At 42.3% G+C, this 22,473-nt stretch overlaps 1 protein-coding gene across 4 annotated transcripts in view; it reads left to right on the forward strand.

Moving 5' to 3' along the window:
* The window catches only part of SCHIP1 (schwannomin interacting protein 1), a 670,407-nt gene that overhangs the window by 617,471 nt on the left and 30,463 nt on the right, over positions 1 to 22,473 (forward strand). The window contains exon 1 of one of the 4 annotated variants that reach the window (XM_090273304.1): positions 1,584 to 1,836. The exons of 2 other annotated variants lie outside the window; for them this stretch is intronic. In XM_090273304.1, coding sequence (XP_090129430.1) covers positions 1,807 to 1,836 — 30 coding nt within the window. In that variant the 5' untranslated portion in view covers positions 1,584 to 1,806. Of the gene's footprint in view, positions 1 to 1,583; positions 1,837 to 12,235; positions 12,733 to 22,473 lie in introns of those variants that run through there. One more of the 4 variants, XM_090273295.1, reaches the window with a different exon arrangement.

The raw sequence follows: 22,473 nt of genomic DNA on the forward strand, positions 1-22,473 counted from the left end.
GGATTCCAGAACCTTCATCCAAGTGGTTGTGTGACAAGGCACTCCACACAGACGTCTCTGTCCCTCTCCGTCCCATGTGGATTACTCAACACTGGAGGGTGAAGGTTGGGATGGGGATGTATGTGGTGCGTATCGTTTCCTTTCCTTGGAAAGTCTCTATCCTCTTCTCTTCATCCTGTGTTGAAGAAGACTCCCGGCCTAGGTTGGGCTTCTGTGCTGAGGCAGCCAACTTTCCTCCTGTGTGAATCTCAAATAGCAACAATTAAGAATATTTATGAAAGTAGGTTTTTCTCTTTCCAAGCAACAGAGACATTGTTATACAATTAAAAATATATCACCAAATATTCCTAACACAAACTCTCACCACTCATTAAGATAGTACTTGATACGAAAACTTATCAAACATGTTGATTTCATTCCTCAGGCAAAAAGTATTTGTTTTGCTTTTTCAATAGCATAATGAAGATTGTGTGGTTATTAATAAGAGTTTTTGAGAAGATAAGTTGATAGATATATTAACATAGCTTAAAAATAATATCCCTATTGAACTTTTTAAAAAATTGATGGTTTAAATTCAGTCATGTTTTTATAGAGTACCATCAAGTGCTCAAGGCCAGTTTATTAAGAAACAACAAAACAAATTGTGGCAACTGAGGAAAATAGATAAGGAAATTTTATTTTATTGTGTTTATTTTCCTAATTTTCCATCATTGGTTGTTCCTTTTTATAAATCCTAAAACCCTAGCAAGGCCCTGAGCCGCTCAGAAATTGCATCCTTTTATCCCCAGGAACATGTATGGGCCAACTTGTATTTCCTTTGATTACTATCTGCAAGACCAAAATTCTGTCCATTAAGTACAATGGTTGGTTTCTAAGATCATATGTGTTATGTTGGGGGTGTCTATTCGAGTCACAGCATTGGTATATAGATTAAAGAGATAGATAGACACACACAAAGCCTTACTTTTTAAAAAATTACAGTTTAGTTTTATTTTCATGAAATACTGACTTTAATAAGATTTGTCCCCCCAAAACAATATAGGAATAATTATTTCACCTTATTTTTGTTTGATTTAAAAAGCAGGTAGGAACCAAAAATCACTGGGAAATCAAAAGAATGACAAAATATATATATTTTAAAACATGAAGACCCTTCTTTTAGTTATAAAGTTGACAAACACTTAAGAAACTCAGCATAGAAGACATCCTTTGCGTGCCAGTATCCAGAATGGGTCATTTTCCCTTTCGCACGTTAAAAGTTCTGAACTGATCCTTAAGGCTTCTTTTTTATAAGCACCATCCAAGCAGCATCTGCGGGCAGGAAGGATGATGATGGGGGTCAGAAGTGTTCCCCTGCAACACTGATTTGTGCCTGTCTGTCTCCCTCTCACTCCCTGGCCTTTTTCCCTTTAATGAGGACTAGAATGTTTCCACATCAGTTAACTGGCTTCATAAAGCACCAGAAGGTCACACCAGCCCCAGACTGATCCTTTTCTTTGTGCCTATAATATAATTGGCTGATTGTGCCAGTGATGAGCGCGCCCCCCTCCCCCAGCCCGGTCCTAGCTCCATGTTTGTGAGCCTCACTGCTGGTTTCCGAGGAGAGCGGCTCGGCTCGCTGCGCGCTTCCCGGCACAGGCAGTGCCACTGCGCAGGTTGATCTGCGGAACAGCATCCATTTTAATCTGCGGGGAGCCCCTGCCTTCCCAGGGCGTTCTCTCCGCCCGCGGATGCGCCGCGCTTCCCCTCCGCAGCCTCCTCGCTGAGCAGTCCTGCTTTGGGGTCTGCGACCTAGGATGCACTGAGATGGTACATCAGGACAACTGTTCGTATCAGGTAAGATTTAAAGCCTGATTGGGAGGCCGGCATCCTCTGGGAGGAAAGGCCTTCCTCTCCCAAAGCAGCAGGTTGCCTCTTTCCGGATTTTCAAGGGATTTTGCCATCTTCCACTCCCGGCCTGCATCGCATACAGTATCTGAATTGTAATGAGGGTTTCTGGGGACTGATGGGGTAGAAAACCCTGCTTCCTTGGCCTTGAACGCGTATGTGAAATCCTCTGAGGTGATCAGAGCTTTGAATATTCTGTATGTCTGTGCAAATAAGAGAACTCTTTTGAACTGTAATTGAAATTAAGGGGCTTCAGAGGAGGAAAATCTGGTCAGAATGTCACATCGAGGAATATGATAATTGCTTATTGCATGCAAGTTGCTTCACGTCCAGCTTTTAGGCGTGTCTTTAAGGAAATTATGTAAATAGGAAGTAATTGATGATCTTAGAAATTTTCAAAAACCAGCCAGCGTCCACTTGGTGTTTAAAGTTGCACTTTCATGTCTTACCAAACTTATTTTTACTAATATATTGCTTTAAGTGGTTAGTAAATAAGAATTAAGGTACCAACCAGCATGCATTAAAAACTCCAAATAGAAAATGTTCTGTAATACATATTCATCTATATGCTAATTTGCTGCCTGGAGTTTTGAATTAAACACTGAGACGATTTCAAAAGACCAGTTCTAGAGTCTTAATAACTCCTTCCTGCAATTTCAACTGTGGAGGCAACAGTGAAAGTATCTTCATTGTAAACAGAGAGCCAGAATGTTCTCAGGGAAATTGCTGCTTGCAGCAGCAGGCATGGCTAGTCCAAGTCCTGGGTAGTTAACATTGGGGTATCGCTCAACTGACCGAGTTCAGAAGCTCTGAGAGACCAATTCTCTGACTTAACAATGCCTCTTCCTTGTGTGAGGTAGGTTACCTGAGACAAGCAGGTGTTTCTTCTAAGGTCAGATTTCACAGTGGTGAATGTATGCAGGCAGAATAGTCCATTTCGCCAGACTTAAGGTACTGGTTTCTAAGGTAAGTAGAGTGTGCCTGTATAATGTACTTATAAACTCTTTTCTCTGCTTAATAATTGCAATTTTGTAATTGTACACTTGTTTTATAGTATTTCATTTTATAGTACATTTAGGTCTGTAGATCCTAAATTTCGAGATTTGTGCCTCACAGAAATTCTTCCCAAGAGAAAGGGGGTCAAGATGCAGAGAAAACAACTACATCCTCACTCACACACAATACAGAGCTTGAGAGTAAAGAATGTCAGCATCTCTGCAGAGCCAAACCTACTCCTGGCATGGCTCCAAATGATTAAATGACTATCATAATTAAGATAATTTTTCTTCTCTCTTTTCAGAGAAACTATGTAATTTAATTTTGGAAAATCAAGCAACTGTGAGATTATTTCCTATATTTTTTCATTAGGTTGAACATGAAATCACTGTTTTTATAGGTCAAAAATTGGTCAAATGTCAGCAATTTCATCTGTAGAGGCAGGATTTTGTTAGCCTACCACCTTTTCCAAAGGAAGACAAATTGAATTTATATAAACTACAGCATGTAACACTGTCATTGTGTGTTTCAAAGTTTTGAAGTGTTTGTGGCTTATTTTCACAATAAAATTAAGTGTATCAGGCACATAATCATGGTCAATAGAATCTGCATCTCTATGGATTTTGTAGTAGGACTACCTATATCTGTATATTCTTTTTAAAATCTCTCTCTTTATCCATAGCTCAGGAAAAACAAAAACATTAACCTGGAAACAAAGTCTCAATCCCACTTAGACACCTTTGTTTCGAACCCAGCTGACACCCAATGAGACTGGATTCCGAAAGGGCGGTTTCTCTGAGTCCTTGGCTTGATGTCATCATAGTCATGATATCATATCAACAGTCTAATGTTTTTCAGAAACTTCCTCTTTTTGAATGAGGGCGTATTAGCATTGTTAGTGAGTAGATTGAATTTATTTGCAGGACAGATTTCTCTCCTCCCATTAATGTATACCAACATTTCTTAATGGAGAGTCCATGAATGGGGCTTCAGGGGCCATTCCCCCCAAAATTACAGGCTCATTTTGGTGCATCTGTCTAGATGTATGTTATCATTATGTAATTATCACCGCCATCATCATTACAGCAATAATAGCTTCCTGATTGGTCTTGCTGCTCCTGCCCTTGAACGATCTTTTAAAACCTAAGTCAGAGCATGCGACCCCTCTCAAAATTCTCCTCAGAATAAAAGTCTGGGTCTTCCCTGGCCCTTTTTCCTCTTGGAGTCCTCTGCCACATCCCCCCTTCCCACCAGCTGCCCTGTCCCTTCTACCTGGCATATGCTTCCCCACCTAGGGTTGCCAGATTTAGCAGATAATCTACAGTGTTTGAGACATGCTTATACTAAAAAATTGTTCACTGCTTATCAGAAATTCACATGTTGGAGGGTGGAGCGGAGCAGTTGAGAGCAACGGGGGAAAAATTGAGACAACTGTAACAGAACAACAATAAAAGAAGAAATTAAGAAAAGAAACTCACACGCACCTGGGCATCCTGTCAGTATCCCCCATAGCTTATTCCCACCTTCAGGGCTTTACTGAAATGTTACCTTCTTGGGGAGGTCTTCTCTAGACTTGCTATGTCAACTTCCAGCTCCCCAGTTCTGGCCCAGTATTTATCTTACACTTCCGTAATTTATTTCTATAGTTGGCATTCATTACCGCCTGTCAGAGTACATAGTGATTTGTGCATTTTCTGGCTCCCTCGCTCCACATAAGTTCTGGGAGGGCAAGGATTTTCATATTTGTATCCATCAGCTTTCCCAGTGCTTAGGAAAAAAACATCAAGTAATATGGATGGATGTGCCTACTATGAATAAAATACTAAAGCATCATGGTTTCTTAGGTTTTGATAGCCACTGGGATGACTTTCACAGTTGGACTCCCTCCCCCTACACACCCACCATTAACCTGCAAGTTTTCACTGTGGGCCAAATTATCCCCTTATGTCTTCTTGTTACTTTTCTTGTCTGTGAAATGGGATTTTTCCTAGTTAACATCCTGGCATGAGAAGTTGGCAGGTCCCCTGCTGGAGGCCACCTTTCTGCAAAAACAAGTCAGTTACCGTGAATTAAGAGCTCCTTCCTCCTTCTGGTGCCCAGCAGGGTGAAGATTTTCAGGCAGCCTGGGAGCACCACGCAATTGCTTTTCCAAATAGATGATTGTTTTGAAAAAGAGCTTCACTAGGACCGAGAGCCTGAGAACCTCTGTTGCAGGTGTCTTGCACACACTGTGCTAAGAACAGTTTAATCCAAGGAGGAGTGAGCAGAGAGAGTCTCGGGCAGAATTTTTTGGGGTGGTTTTGTTTTTAAAGGGTCTCACATTGTCATCATCTTCATGTACTTTTCTCTCTCAGGATTTACATTAGTGAAGAGGTTACTGAGGCATGTATTGTCGTTTTCAGTTGTAGCCGTGTTAAAAGCTGGAGCTATCGACCTCCATTTTCCAGACTTGGGAGGAAGCCAACCACTTCAGGAAAGAATCTTGCCCACAGCTTCAGGCCTGGCAGCCTTTGAGAGGCCAAATTCTTATCCTCTGATAGGAAGTTTTAAGATATTGTTAACTTGACAGCACAAGTTTAGGTCAGAGGGTCCATTTTGCTTCAAAGCTCCCAAATATTTTCTCCTCTTTCCCAGCAGTTGGTTTTTGGGGGATTCGTATGTGTACAAAAACAATGACAGGCTTTCATCCCTTTCATTCCATCGCTTCAATTCTCTTAACGGCCACCTCAGATATAGATCACACCCTCACATTCTATGCTACTGTGGGAATGGAAACTTGAAAGAAAAAACAGTAAAACGATATGTGAATGACTCTCATCTCTTTTCTCCCTCGGGAGCTTTAAGAGACTCTTCTTCAAACACACACCTGGTCTTGAGGAAACACGGTAGGAAATCTAAAATGTGTCCCCAATTTCCATAGGGTACATCCCACCCCCTTTGCCTGGCCTTTAAGGTGTACCCATGACCTGACCCCTGGGCAGAAACACCCCTCCCTCTGGATCCTACACTCCTGCCCCATGTTACCGTCACTTTTTTTTCTTCGTTTTGGTGCCTCAGCCTGGAATGTGTCCTCATACTCCACCAGCTTCCACCTGTTTCAGGCTGATGCAGCTTTCAAGGTTCAAATATCACCTTCATCAGGAAACATTCCCCTGTGGTCCCCAGTCAGAAGCTCTCCCCAGCGCTGTTTGGTTTTCCCTCTGTTAGAACTCACTTGTAGTTAGGGACATATACATCTGTCTCCCTCATTAGACAACAGGCTTCTTGAAGACAAGAGCCTTCTTTTTATCTCCTACACACGGACTATGTGGTCAGTAAACATTTGTTGGGCTGAATTGCATTTTCTGCAATTGATGATGTTCTGAGTTCCCAGGATCAGGATTTGCCATCGTAATACTCAGATCTGTGCATTGCAACAGGAATTGGTGGATCTGACCCCAGCAGTCTGGGTACCTAGCTTGTGAGCCACTTGGCCAGTTGCCAGCATTTACACCATCCTATCTGCCAAAATGGGGGTGGAGGGGCTTAGTGCAAGAATAGAATGAATAAGACAGACAGCCCCAGACATTCCAGCCTTCCCAGAGGCAATGATTAAAAATATGACTCCGTACCTACTAATCCTTTACCCATGAATTTTGCCAAGGTGAACCTCATGGTTTATCCCCAAGCGCTTTTTCAAAATACCTGTGGTAGGTTGAGGCAAGCACTTGTATCCAAGCTGCCATTCTTAATCTATTAAATTTTGCAAAGTTATAATAAATATTTTTACCATGTGGAGGATAACTTGACTGCTTCCAGAAACGCCAGCTTTTTCTCAGGCAAAATGTTTCAGTCTAATGAAAGTGTCATACCTAGCACGTGAAATAAAAGATGGCCTATATTGATCTGAAATGATAGGGAATAGATCAATTTAAGTAGAAAGTAGTAAACAGCCTTCTTGTCCAGATTCTAGTGGGTTATTTAATGGTTAACAAAGGAAAGGAAATATATTCTATCCCTATTGACACCAGGCCAACTGAGGGTTCCTTTCCCAACCTCTTCTTCCTGTGAATGAGAAAACAAGGTATCAAATTTGAATTCATTTAAGATTCCACCCAGTTTAAGCCTGGTTTCATCCACAGCAGGGAAAAATATACTGACTTAATGGAAAAGGGAATTTCAAAGAGTTTTAGTGCACTATTTGTCACAGGCTTTTAAATTTAAGTTCATTGAAACAATTTTCTGACAATCTATAAATTTTTTTTGTTGGAAACATTTTTTCCCATAGTTAATATTGTTAAAGAATAATTTTTATTGTTTTGCCTGGTTATAGTTGTGTTTTGCCTTGTGAAGATACAGTGTGTTTTTCTGAGGGGACAGTAACATATCTATCACCTTAAAAATTAAGAACCTAATTCTGGATATATAATTCTGCACTTGTTTTTAGCCAAGAAAGATATCTGAAAATCTAATTTATATCTTTTAATACAAAGGGAGAACAATGATAAGTGCCCAAATGAAAACAAACAAGCATAAAAAAAAAAACTCAATAGAGCTACATTACAGACCTAGTTTGAAATAGAAATTGAGTAGAAGCACAAATATTTGAATTGAAAGTAGCACTTAGTGCTTCGGACACCAAGCGATTTTAAGAAATAAATAGGCAACACCCATTTTAAGCCAAACATCTAGTATTTTTCTCTTGAAAGGAGAATGGTGATGGGGAGAGGACAGGAAATAGAAACATCTCTAGTACCTATCAGTGTATTTGTGATCTTTGGAGAATAGGGATCCTGCATTCACACACACACACACACACACACACGCACACACACACAGTCTTCACGATTTCACGTGAAGAAAGAAGCTCAATATTAATACAACCTTATCCTATTATTTATTTATATCCTCTATGCCAAGGGGAAATTTGAAATCTCGGGGTACTTAGTATTCCTCTATGCACTATCTGGAAGCATCAGAAATTACCACCCTTCCTGAAATAGAAAGAACTTTGACAAAACTGCTTCAATTCAAAAGAAAACAACTATGAAAAAGGCCTAATGACAATTAGTATAAGAGAGTCAGTAATGGGGAAAGAATGCTAAGAACATGGAGAAGTGTAATGGGGATATTAATACTGGTCCCATTCGGAAGTTCTGCCACTGTTGAATTTCTTGTATTCAGGCTTTCAGCTGGACGGAAAGATTTGTCTGTGGTCCTCAATATTTTTGGTATGGGTGAATGTTTGGCATTCTGTCTCCTCCCAACACTTTTACCCCACACTCCCAAGGCCATTATTTTGACTTTCTGACATACACTGAAAAGTTCATTTAGTTATTGCCTGCGTATTTTCATGGTGTATCTAACCATCAGAGTGCCTTAAATGAAAAGCAAAGCATTTAAATGAACTTTGCACAGAAGAAAAAGAAATAATTTGGAAAAAGATTATAACTCAAGTATCCATTTGTATAGCACGTGGAATTTGAATGTTACGGCTGCAGCGAAGGCAGCGGGATGCTGAAGGGTTAGCCAGGATGAACTAGAGTTCCCATCCGTGAACTGGAAAACCTTTTGACAATGCATAAGTGATTTCCCGTAATGTGGTCAGTGTTCTCAGAGTCAATAATTTCCACCAATGCTCGATAATGATCATTTAAAAGCGTTAGCTCACATGATCAATGCACCTTGCAATTCAGGTCATGGCTTGACTGGAAACTGAAGCTTGCAGTTCTGATCCTTGAATTTCAGGGTGGGGCGGGGGTGGGGTGAGAAGAGGCCATTTCAACCTCAGAGATTGTCAGTGGCTATGTGTATATTTCCTTAGGGATAGCGTTAGTTTCTGGGCCCATGTTAAGCCAGCACAGTTCATTTTGAAGAGGGTGGCCGTGGAGAAGGAACCAGAGAAAACACTTTGTAGAGAGGCCGTGAATGGCTGTAATCCTCTTGTGTGCGTAGCTCCTGCGGGAACCACCACGCCTTAAGTTCAGCTCATGTCCAGTGCGCTGTTTTGTTTTTCCTGTCATGTATTCATTGGACCTCTTGGAAGTGAAATTAATTACAGTGTTGATCCCAAACATCTGAAGTGAGGATCTTGCTACCAAACCCAGGAATAAGATCTAAAGTAGAAGGATAATGGCTTATAATGAATTTTTTCCAAGGTCAGCAGCTGTGCTTCTAAAATTTAAGGTGCATTTTAAAATCCTAGAGCTCTTTAAAAAATGCGTTTTCTGATTCAGCAGGTCTGGAGTGGGACCTCGGAGTCTTCATTTCCAGTAAACTCCCAGACAATGTGTATGCTCCTGTCACAGGGTGCACTTTGAGTAGCAAAACTCAAGACTATACGTCAAAGATCAATCCACATGATAGGGAATTATCGGGTATTTTAAGCTGGTACAAGCCGTCCAGATAGCAGAGGTATAGCTCCTTATGGAAAGAGTCTTGGCGATGAGCCTGTCTGTGTGCTGAACACTTCTTTAGGGAGCTGCAGAGAAAATTCATCACCACTGATGACCACCCTGCAAGCTCTTGCATCCATGTTTCAGGAGGGGGTGTTCTATCACTTGTCTCTATATAGTGCTTATTAGAGAATCACTTATGACAAGAAAAGGCGTAACAGGTAGAGGAGCTAGAATGATGTTCAGCGCTTCCTCAGTACTAATCCTGGTTGCTGTTGTTTGGCTGGGAAATGTCTTGGATTCTGAGGTGCATGTATATGTATATGTATATGCATGTATACAATCAATATATTATCACTATATATTAATTTAAATATGTGTGTTTATTTACATAGTTAATAATGAGAGTTCAGTCAATTTAAATATTAAAAGTAAAGTAAAACGTTTGTAATTAGGCTTATAGTGTTATGTATCTTTTTTAATTATTATTTTGTTTGTTTGTTTATTTATTTATTTTTAGAGAGAGGGGAAAAGAGAAAGAGAGAGAGAGAAACATCACTGTGTGGTTGCCTCTCACTTGCGCCCCCAACTGGGGACCTGACGTGCAACCTAGTCATGTGCCCTGACTGGGAATAGAACCAGCGACACTTGGCTCGCAGGCCGACGCTCAATCCACTGGGCCACAGCATCCAGGGCCTGTGTTATGTATCTTACTAAGGCTTGTAATCTCTAAATTTTTATAATTTCATTTATGTTAGCTCTTGATTGACTAAAATTCATGGTTCCTCCCTCTCTTTCAACCAGAGCAGACCCATTTTTAACTCTGAAAATTTTGGTTAAAAAGCAGTAATCTGAGCTCTTAAGATTTCCTACCATGGACAGCATTTAGAGGAAACATTTTAAGCAACACGTTGATTTCTCCTGTGGTCATATATTTATTCAGCAGCTCTTCACCATCCCCTTAACGTGTGTAAGGCATTGTCTGGATGCTGTAGGAAAAACAAGATGAAAAACACAAACTCTTGCCCCCTTAGAGAAAGCCTTGAAACCATACAGCTGTAGGAAAGAAGCCACAGAGGCACTGAAAATACCGTGGTAAACTACAGAAGAGGATTCACTATGCAGCGTGTTAGGGTGTGATCATCGGCAAAGGAGCTCTCATGTCATTTCCTGAGGTCTAATTGGCAGGGGACAGTGGTGATGCATGCTGGGTGTTCCAGATGTGTGATTTAAATTCTCTATGGGATATTATTAGATGAGTGTGACTGGAATTCTCTATTAAGTGTTAATTTTTAAAAACTGTGCCTGATTATTTTAGTGTGCACAACTCTTTCTTACCAAGGCAGCCAGTGGGAGATGGTCTGGCACACTTGTGTATCCATAGAGTGTGGGCCACAGAAGCAGGGTCCAGGTTCACATTCCAGCCTGAACTTGGCCCAGGTTCAAATTCTGGCCTGACTGTTTGCAAGCAGCCACGCTGTGGGCAAGTTACTTCACCTCACTGAGCTCTCACTCAGCTATAAAATGCAATTGATAATGGTATCTGCTCCAAAGGTTTCTGTGAGGATCAAAGACACATGTAAGATCCATGTGTAAAGTGCCTGGCGCATAAGATATATGCTTCCTTTATTTTAAGTAACCACCTTTGGCAGGATTTAATAGTAATATAAATAGAGTCCTTTACAGTAGAAATACTTCATTTTAACCCGAGAGCCTTGGCCTTGTTAATTCTCTGGTGTTGGGAACAAACACCCTCATTGGGAGTGGCACCCATCATTGCCTCACAGCCCAGGAAGGTGTTTGGGGTCCCTTGCATGCAGATAGTGGGCGCCTTGTTTAGCATGAAGGTTCTGGGGTCTGAAAGAGAGTAAGACAAGGGATATCTCTGCTAAGGAGAAGCCCTGCCCAAATGCAGGTGTGGCTCATGAGATACAACTTGTCATTATACTGCCTGGCAAATGTACAAGTCATTCCCCTTGGGAACTGAGGTGGTGCAGGGGCCAGGGGGTGGAATTCAGGGAGAATTTGGATTTGGGTCAGAGGACACAAAGAAAAGTATTTGCTTTACAGAAGTAGGGCTACACTCAACTGTGTTGGGACACATGCCACAAGTCTTGAACCAACTGACTTTTAAAAAAAACTGTGGAAAAACGTAGACAACAGAATTTTAGCATGTCAGCAGAGGTTCGGATGCCAAAAGGCTACCTTGAATGGCACTTTTGCCTTATTAGTGTGTCCTTAACAGCATTGAACTTGGTCAAGAATTCCTACTGGAAAACGTATTAACTGGTTCATTGCTGTTTCTGTCTGAGCGTTTCCCAGAGTGTGAGATGGTGTTGTCAAACAGAGTCTGGCCCTCCGAGTTCTCCGGCCCACTTCTCCTGCAAACAGTAACTTTTTTTTTTTTTAATCAACAGTGCGTGTATTTTTTAGTTTATGGCGGCAGTCATTCAGTAATGATGAGTGTGTGTTTGTGAGTTGTTTGTCTGCTTCTTGCACCCAAACATCCTCCAGCTGTGTGTCTTTGCCTTCCCGTATGTAAAGCCAGTAAATGAAACCAAAAGCTCTGGGAAAAGGGTAAAGAGAGTAACAGAAAGGAACATAGTCTTTTGTGGCAAAGCCCGCCACTAGCTGAATTTTAAAGAAAACTTGATGGATCTTTTTTCCTGACTATATTAATAGAACAAAGCACTGATCCTTGGGTGGAGGGGTCCTTCTCTGTGCTGAAAATAAATTTCAACTTGTGCTGGGCCTCTACCACAAGATCAGACATTTACATCTGATTCTAAGACATGATAGGTTATGGGAAAAAGAAAAAAGCAAACATCTGTCTTACAGGTTAGCCTTTAAATTATACTGTTTTTATTTTGTCATGGGATACCCGGCTTTTAAGTCACTGGTGAGGTCTGTGAGACTGGGTTTTTGCATCTATTTTTATCCCATCCACTCTACCCCAAGTTCAGAATAAGGTTGCTGGTTTCCTCACAGAGCTCCTATCCTCAGTCAGCCCTGACCTGGGGAGCTGGCGAATTGGATCAGCTTTTCCTTGACTGGGGACAGGAAGGTGCTGTGGAGAGGAATCCAGGGAGGGTCATTCAGGGGAAGGCGACAGCAGATGGTGGAGAGGCTGGGCTTTCACCAAACCGAGTGTCAGTGCACAGTGAGCCTCGGAAAACGGCAGCTGCCCTGGTGCCAGAGCCCAGGACAGACCAGGGAGCCCAGGCAGGGCGGTGTCTCTGAGACAGAGCAGGACAAGGACATGCACAGCCGGGCCCAGACTCTTAGCTGGCTGTCCACGTCAGCATGAGCAGTGATCAGGGTACTGAGCCATTGGCACATCAGCCTATCAGAATTCATGTGAGGTTCTCTCTCAAGTGAAATTCTAAAGAGTTAAAGGATGAATTTGGACAGTGATGGAATGGATGACATCATCAGTCAAGAATCCCCATTGGATATGGAGGGGAATTATAAAAAGGTAAGGGGGGAGAGTTCTTTTGTTTGTGAACAATTGGACCATTTTTCTAACTGGGAGAAAGAGCACCCTTGAGAAGTGGCCAAATTCCACACTCAGTGGCCATTGCCATAATATATTCAGGAAAGCTGAAATGCACAGAATTGAATACATTAAGCTGGGAGAGCTCTTTCTGCTTTCCCCAGCTTGTATTCATTAGTATATTTTAGCAGTAACTGGAATACACATGTTGTTATTCTTAAGTTGAAAAATTCTATTATATGTTTAGCTGCTAAGCAGGCTTTCTGTGTAAAGGAAGAATTTTTTAAATGATTGATGTGTTAACAGTTCACCTGCAATTAAAAATTACTAGAGTGTTTAACCTGTCTTTCTAATTTTGACTTTTAACCATGGAAAATACCAAGTTTTACTAAGAGAAGTGTGGAGTTTTAAAACATTGATACAGTATCTACTAATTCTTTGCTTGCCTTTTCTTTTGAGAGTCAGTAAATATATTTTTGGAATGTTTTATATGGTAATTGTCTGGTAATAAGAGGACCATGTAAAAATAGCTTCAGTTACATGGGTGAGGTCATGAAATTAAATGACAAGTATATGTTTGTCCACAGAAGGCTAAACACATACTATGTCCTTCCCCCTTATTATTTTCCATAAGTCAAATGTGGGTCACAACATAGCACAGGATGAAAAATAAGAGCCCTTCCAAATATTGTGGACCTGGAAAGTAAAACCTCTTTTGCTTCAGAGGCAAATACTAGTTACTACAGACCCCCAAAACTAAAACATGCTGGTAAATTTTTAATTTGATCAAACATGTCACACTATTTTCTCGCAGAGTGAGATACAGAAAGAAGTTTCTGTCATGATAGATTCTTACATATAATAACATAAAATATGGCAGTTTGTATCTTACGTGCATAATTGTGTGTGCGTGTAAGGGCTGTTTTAAGTTTATACTTTATTTCTCAGAACAGTCCACAATAATTTATGTTCTTTCTCCAGAAACGGAAGCTTAAACATGTAAAAGAGATTTAAATGACCTGCCACGTTGCCCTGTGTGTGTTTCATCCCTTGTGATTCCCCAGAGAGGGAATGAGTGCCCGAGGTGATAAGTGCACAGAGCCCTGAAACCCGGACACCTCTCAGCTGTCCCCTCCTGCCGGAAGTCGGTGTGCAATCAGAGTCACAGTCATTTACCCAACTCAGAAGAACAAGCCCATAGTTCTCGCTGCCATGTTCAGTGCCAAAAGACGGGTCACACCATTTCTCAGACAGAAAAGTGCAGGTCAGTTTGCACTCAGGAAAAATGAAAGACATACCACTTCTCAGGCAATAACAATGAAGTAGTGACCACTGTAGTTTCAGGCTACTCAGAACCTGAGAGAGCCCAGATGCCTGGAAGGAGTGAGCGATGATATGCAGCAACCCGATAGGGCACTGACTAAAGCCATGAACTTGAAAGCCTCAAGTGGCTTTAAAACATCAACAGCCACAGTACAGAGTTGCATTGTGTAACCCATTATCTCACCAGGGCTGTGGAATGTGATTTCAGGAGACGTAGTGTCTGATTGGTCAGTACAAAAACTACTAGATGAGACTTGAGATGACTAGGAGGCCAGAAGTCCGTTTATATGGCCCTAGACCCTAAACATGAGAGTGGTTCTCTTGTCATTTCAGCTTTTTAACTCCCTTTCTCAGGCAAATGCTTTCAAATTTATGCATATTGTGTTTACTACGAATGCTTCATTATGCTAAAAAAAAAAATACTCATCATAATTTCATTAAGAACGTCTAGTGAGACAGGGCTACGTATTCTTTCTTTAAAATACAAAGGACAGGAAAAAAATTACCTAGGATAAAAATCACATTTCCTAATTGGAATCTTCTTCTAAGTTTTTTCCTTGAATGTTTTGATTTTGCTGTTGGGTTGACTAAGTAGAAAATAAAATGAAATGCCACAAAGCAGTGCCCTGCAGGCTTTTTTGACCTTGTACCCATCAGTATAACATCTTTGAGCCCATGCCTCTAACATACATATATTTTATTCATAAGTTTCGTGTACATATCACTGTAAAAAGATATTATGTGTGCATAAAACATACGCAGAAATTTTTTAAAATAAGTGTTTAAAATACAAAGAGTTTTAATAATTTATTATTTCACCTCCTGTGACTATGAGGTCAATTGTCAAAAGCAATTGGAAAATTGGTATATGGTACCCCTGCCCAGATACGACAGCATTTCCGATCCCAGTTGTACTAATAAATACCACATGTGTATAGGGATTATTTTACAAGGTTGTTATAAAGTCAGGCAAATGGCCTTGGGGGGAAAGGTCACTTTCCAATAACTAAAATTAGATTCCACCCAGGCAGAGGAAAGAAAAGAATATGCATCTGTTCCTTTTCCCTGGGGAAGGCCCTGATGGTAAGAAAGATGTCTCATTAAGGACCTCTGGTTAATTCAGTAGTAGTAAAACTGGACTCAACACAACACCGATCTTAGTATTCAGGAAGGAAAGCCTGAACCTGAGCAGAAGCCAAAGTGTGTGTGTTCAGTTCATTATTGCCTTGCCTTGCTCTGAGCAACGTCTGACCCTCTGGTGAAGACCCACACACCTGACTGTCTTCAGGACCCAGCACTGAGCAAGTCAACGTCCTGATCCCTCCAACCATCACTCACTAAGAGCCCCCCATATCCCTGGCATTGTGTGCAGAGTCAGAGTCACGGATCGGAGACTGGGCTTTCCCTCAAGGAGCTTACAGTCTGAATGGGGGCAGTGGGGGTGGCGGGACACAGACAAATAAGCTGATGTGGATGATGCTGCCAGAAAACATGCAGCCTGTGTCTTCTCAGAGCCTGGGAAGATCCGGATTTCACTGGTGGAGAGAGAAAGGAAATCAAGAACATTCAACGTAGAATTTGGCAAAAGGCTGGCTCCCAGAGCGGAGCAAACCCAGGGGAGCGGGTCTTGCCCTGCGCTCCCAGGCTGCTCCTCGCAGAGAAAGGAGCTGCGGCCCGGCAGTGTGGGGGCGAGGACGGGAAGGCCGGCCGCTTGTCCTCCGAGGTGCTGTCTCCAGTGCCATGCATCCAATTACAGTGAAAGATTAGGGAGGGGCTTGTGAAAAAAAAAATTAAAAGGCTGGAAGGAACAATATTTAAAGTGAAGCCACAGCTGCGCCTCATGTTTTTTTTAAAAGGTGAACGGGAATGACTGCTTGAGATAAACTGCAATAAACAGGAACACAGAATGCCAGCTGCCATTCCAGACAAGAGCCCAACCCCCCCCCTCAATTACCGAGGAAAAGCAGCCGTCGACCTCCATTAACCCTCACGTCTTCCTGCTTGCAAGGGCTGAATGCGCTGGAAGACTCTGTTAAGTTACCGAACCCTGGAGCCTAGCCCCTTTCAGCCGCCTGGAGACAATCTCTTCTGCTTTCTGGGCCAGGGTCTCCTTTTCTTTCAAGGGAGGAATTGGTCAGGTTAGTCTGAGATGATAGAAATAGGAAGCCTCGGCTCCTCCTTGAGGGTCCTTCCCATCTTATCACCCTGTCGGTGCACCTCAGTTCACCACCATGGTCAACGAATGAGTCATTCCAGGCAACTAGGTTTTCTAAATAGATGGTATGTAAATTACATCCCAATAAAAGAAAATAAACCACACCCATGCAAAAAATGTGTGTGCTTTTTCAATTGAGATATCATTTATATACCGTAATACATGAGATAAAATTCACATACCATAAAGCTCACCATTTCAAGTATTTTTGGGTTTTAGCATATCTATAAGGTTGTGCAAACCACCACTATCTAATTCCAGAATATTTTTATCACCCCCAAAGAAACAGTGTATCTATCTGCAATTACTCCCAGTTCCCCCTCCCCATACAATCATTAATCTGTTTTCTGTCTTGATGGATTTGCCCATTCTGGATATTTCTGGCCCTCTTTAGTCCCTTCTCCACTCTTCTCACCAGCTTACCTCAGCCCTCCCTTTAATATTAACAGCCACCATTTAACACGTTTCTCTCTGGGCCAGGTACCATGCCAACTATTTTCTCTATAACATTTCATTTAATCCTTAATACATCCTAAAAGATAGGTAGTATCATCCCCTTTTTCAGAAAAGGAAACTGGGGCTAAAAGAGCTTCTGTAAGTTGCACTAGGAAGTATCAGAGTCAGGTTGTGAACTTGTGTCTTCCTGACCCCAATTTCCCTGCTCTGGCCTCCCGTTCTCCTTTCTGGTCACATGGCTGTGTCCAGCTCTCCCAGATCCTATGTCCACCCTGATGTGGGAAATTGGGGACACCAGCTCTGGCAGCTGATTGAGGTTTGGCTGTTTCATAACCGTGCAGTAGGTATTTTAGACTGTTGTGTTCTGACAGTGACACTGAGTGACTGTGATGGTTTTACAGACCTCTACAGTGGCACCTGTTAAAAATAGAGCTCCCAGAGAACAGTGCGCTATGTGAGACACAAGTCTCCCTAGGCAGTCATTTGAGAACCAGAAAGAGCCCAAGATGCTCCCAGCAGTTCATGTTTGGGACATGCCGCTCATAAGGAAGGAAAACTGTAGTTTTCATCGGTGTGCCTTTCAGATTGAATGTTGCAGCACCTCCACTATAGTCGTCATCTTTGTGGGTTTCGCCTTGGACTCGTCGACCTTCACCAAGTTCCCATTCAGCCAGCAAGTAGCTATTGAAAATTCAACCCCAGATTAGATGTTTGTTAAATACCTTTTGCTCTGGTCCTTAACAATTAGAGTATTCAAATCTTAGGGACTCTGAACAACAGCACTTCTATCTGCTTGCCTCTGTTTATGTCGTCCCTGTAGCGTGAGGACAGGCAATGCAGGCAATAGGCAAACCATCCTCAGGGGTAACTAATAATTATAAGCAAACATCTCCATTCTCTGGACTCGCATCCCAACACTTCTGATGTTGGCAAGTTCTCGAGTAAAACGTGTCCTAGAGTCTTTTCTCTTGGGGGCTTGTCCTGGACTTTAGGTGTCCCAGGCCACATCTCCCATGAGCACTGATGCTGGGCAAGCCAAACACGGGTGTCAATAGTGCCCAGCAGTCCGGCCCAGCGTTTAGCCCAGAGGACTTGATTAGGCACAGTGGTTCAAGGATTCAAAGTTAAAAGGTTTCAACAGCCTTTCAGAAAACCTTTCTGGACTGTTTAGTGTGTCTGAAATGGAAAATATCAGAAATGCAAACTGGAAAGGTGTCCAGACTTAATATCCACTCAGTGATAAAATAGGAAGATTCTAGGTTATTTAACTTATGTGTCCACTAGTAATCAAAATCTCCCCAGGGGCCCTGGCTGGTGTGGCTTAGTGGATTGAGCACTGGCCTGTGAACCTAAAGGTCTTGGGTTTGATACCCAATCAGGGCACATGCCTGGGTTACGGGCCAAGTCCCCAGTTGGGAGTGTGTGAGAGTCAACCAATTGATGTATCTTGATGTATCTCTCATACGTCGATGTTTTTCTCCCTCTCTTTCTCCCTCTCGTTCCCTCTCTCTAAAAAAATAAATAAAAATAAAAATAAAATAAATCTTTAAAAAATCTTCCCAGGAGATAAAAATAAGATACAAGAACTTGAAATAATCTGCACAGTGCAAATAATTGTATATGTGCCATTCAAAAGCATATGATGTATTTTCTTACAAAATGCTGTTTTTATATTTTGATCTAGTGACAAACCCATGGTTGTTTCACTGAGAAAATAATTAGAAAGTATCATTAGTATATTTGGGTATTCCTTTTGAGTTTTTGTTTTTTTAAAAATGAAGAAAATTTGCCTAATGATCAAATAAGTTCTGTACTTCTGGTTCCTAATGTTTAAAAGGACTCCTCCGCACTGGAATGCTGCCTCTTAAATGTGAGAGGAGAGCTGCCTTTCTTACAAGCTCTGCAGAGAAGTAAGAGTGACTACCATTTTCCTGAGGAAGAGTACTTTTCCACAGGGAGCTTGGAATCCCAGCTGCATCCCCCGGTGGATGCTGCTAATGGCGATGGTGCCAGGTATCACTAGGCAATAGATCGTGCTGAAGCCTGGGGATCATTAATTGCTTCAAAACAGGCATCCTGGCAAAAGCCTTGGCAGAGGCCAGACGGCTGCAAATGAAATCCACCTGGATGCAAAGTCTGGCGATTCCACATGGAACAGATTCGTGCTCAGTTAAAGAACCAACTCTGTTTCCTCCAGCTACCTGATCTGTTCAGTTAGTCAAAGCCATGGTTCTCCAAGTGTCTGAACCAGCAACATCTGGGCCCTTGTTTGAAATGCACTCTCTCAGCCCCCCAGACCTTCCAAATCAGAAAACTAGTTTATGTTTGTACAAGCCCTCCAGTGAATAATCAAAAATGTGTGACAGAGAGAGAGCCGCATAGTGTGCGCGCCCACCTGTGCAGTTCTCCACGTGGCACACCTGTGTCGCAGCAACCTCCTGGCTCCCTGAGCTCCTTTATGGGCCTTGGGAGACCAAGGCATTCATCAGCTCCTGGAATAACGCAGCCCCAGTCCTGAGGAAGATTTTCCTCAATGGCACACTGTTCCGCACTGGTGCAAAGTGTTGCCCCTGGTCATTCAGTGTGAGGAGCGCTGCCCAGGCACCAGTTTAGCAGGGCAGAAAGGGGAGTGCTAGGAGTGGTGTCTCCCAGGATTGGTGGTCAATTGGGACCTGAGACAGTGAGCATTATAAAGCAAGTCCCTCCGATAAGAAAGTAAGAAGCAAATGGAGCTGGGGAGGAGGGGGAGACTAACCCAGGGAAGAGATGAAAAAGAGGACATTTGGGAGGAAACGGTTTCCTTCCTCCTGTTCCCCTTCCCCACAATGAATCCCATGCAGGCCCAGAGCCACGTTGCTCCAAAGCTCATGTCTGCCTGTAGTCCACTGCACTTCTGTGCCCTGTGCATCACGTGGGTCCTCTGATTCTCTAGGCCAAGCTTCCTCTCACAGCTTCCTCTGCTGGGGAGTTTAAGGACCCCCTTCTTTTGGTCAGACAGGCCCTTCCTGGCTGCATGGGTTTCATCATCCATGCAGGAGCTGGAAGGAAGCAGCTGTTGGCAGTGTCCTGCGCACCAGCTGGCTTTTGGTTTAGGTCTAGGATGTTATTTCCTGAAGTACGTTCCTAAGAACCCTAGTGACCCCGCAGCTGTCCCCACAGAATTACAGTTTGTTAGTTAAATTAGAGAATGCAGAAGACACTCAATATTCTACCTATAAATTTATGTGCTGATTAGCATGTGGAAGACTAGGTGGCCCTGCCTCAGACCAGAGTCACCACAGTGCTGCTAGCAAGGTGAACTGGACAGGAGGAGGGGACATGGGAACCGTATCACTGTGTAAGGGATGGGTACACACCACGTCCTGAAAAAAGTATGGAAAGGACTTAGGGACATACTAGATTGGGAGACGGATGATATCCACCCAAACAGAACCTTTTGCTTCTTTATTTCTTTACCTAACACTTCTCTCTGTTCATGTCAAGTTTGGGGAATTGCAGCAGAAGAAAGATGGCATGGGAAAGGCCAAGCGCCTGTGTTCGGGTCTGAAAGTGCTCCCCCAGTCTGTGTTCTGACACAGTGGTTCACAAGGCGCCCTTGAAAGCCGTTGTAAGCATGTATCTGCCTGGGCACAGGGGGTGGCGGTAGGGAGTTCAGCAACAGGTGCAGAAGAAAACTGCTGGCTGGACAGTGGTGAGTTTCTAAGCGATTTGTGCTCTCATCTTGGTCTTGAATAGCTTTTCTGTCGCGTAGTGATGAAACACTCTTCCTCAGTGGCCCTTTTGCTGACAATATCGATTTTAAATGTTTTGTTTTATGAGGGTATTTCCCAAGGCTGTTTTAGGAGTGGACGGGGCTCCACTTGTCATAAACACAACCAAACAGTGTAGTTTTGAGTCAGCCTCTCCCTTTTCCTGTACATGTCACTGTTCCTCACCCTGGGACATCTTTGGGCTCTGGGGGTTGAAGGACATAATTGCCCTGCAGGTTCCAAATGCACTCTCTCAGCCCCACCCCAGAACTTCCTTCCAAATCAGAAAAAAGAACTTTGAAAACAGACAGACACACACACACACACACACACACACACACTTACTTTACACATACAGGCAACCAAAAGGAAATGAGGTTTCACCCAGTGAATTTTAAGAAGAAAAACTACTTACAGGCCAATTGAATCAGAACTGCTCGAAACGCTGGGAATCACATTTGTTCCAAAAGGAAGACAGAGCAGCGGCATCCAGGAGACTGGCCCTGACAAGAAGGTATTTGCACTGTGAATACCTGTGGCTATGATTGGGCCCTGGCGTAGGCTTTGCAGGACAGGGCAGTCTCCTGTCCTGAGGAAGCATCGCATCCATCTCAGGAAAGACGTAGGTCCCTAACTCTTCAAGTCTCACATTATATGTCCCACACGGTGTCCGGCATTATTAGCCTGGACCTTACTCATCAGTGTGAAAGAGCAGAAAGATCTAGCAGCAGAAAGATGGGCCTGAATCCTAGCTCTTCTGTATCAGTAGGGTAGCCTCCTCTCATGCTCCATTTCCTCGCCTGCAAAGCAGGAATTGTTGGAGGGTGAACCCTAATAGTTACCATTTATGGTAGATGTATGATACATTAGAGTGGGCCCGGTACTGCTGTTAAGGAATTCACATAAATCCTCTCATTTAATCCCCCAATGTCACGTGAGATCCTTTACCTCTGGACTGGGAAGGGCTTTCCAAGCACAAGCAAGCACAAAGCCATTGAAGACGGGACTGAGGAAGCAAGCAATAGACTTAAACTACATAATAGTTTGATTTAAACCTCAAAAGGGCTAATACCCTTGATATACAATTTTTGAAACTCTCAGACCTTATAGAAAAACAAGCAAAGCTAGGAGCAGGTAAATTCAGATAAAAGCAGGTACAGTAACTAAAAAATATTTAATCTCACTAGTAATCAAATTAAAATAAAGAGAAGACTGCTTTTTGCCTATCAAATTTAAAACAACAGTTTTTTAAGTGAAAATGTTCAGCGTTAGGATGTAGGGAAAGCAGTGCCCTTTCCATCGCTGGTGGGCATGTGAATTTGGAACAGCTTTCTCTAGAGCAACGTGACAGAATGTGTCAGGAGCTCAACAGATGTTCACACCCAGCTCATCTGGTAATTCCACGGCCAGGAACTTATCCTGAGGAAGTAATCAGACACGTGGGCAGGGATGTATGTAAAAATGCTAACTTATGTTGTTTTTAATTGGATGCCGCCTAAATGGCTAACATAGGATAGAATGATAGACATCCCTTAAAGGTTGTTTTTTAAAGAATTCTAACTGATATGAGGTAAATTCTCAAAATATAATAAACAACATGATCTCAATTTTATAATAAGAAAAAATTCACAGGATTCATAACTAGAAAGAAATATACCAAAATGTTAGCAGTGATCTCTGACTAAGTTGTGGGGTTGTGGGTGACATTTATATTCTTTACACTTTTCTTGATTTGTTCAAAGGGATCCGGAGAGAGAGAGAAGGGGAAAGGTTGTGTATTATGTAATAGTCCTCTTTAAACTGTTAATGAAGTAGTTAGGCATAAAGACTTGTAATTAATGTATAGAATTATTTTTAAGGTCTTCTCCATATCTAGAGTTCTATTGTACCAAGTAAATCAAGAGACAGACAAGAAGTCAAGGGTATGATCACACATTCACACCTGGGATAGGTGTTTTCTTTAAATAAGACCTCTTCCAG

This window comes from Furipterus horrens, unplaced genomic scaffold, assembly GCF_987537825.1.
Source record: "Furipterus horrens unplaced genomic scaffold, mFurHor1.1.pri manual_scaffold_1, whole genome shotgun sequence".
Taxonomy (NCBI): Eukaryota; Metazoa; Chordata; class Mammalia; order Chiroptera; family Furipteridae; genus Furipterus; species Furipterus horrens.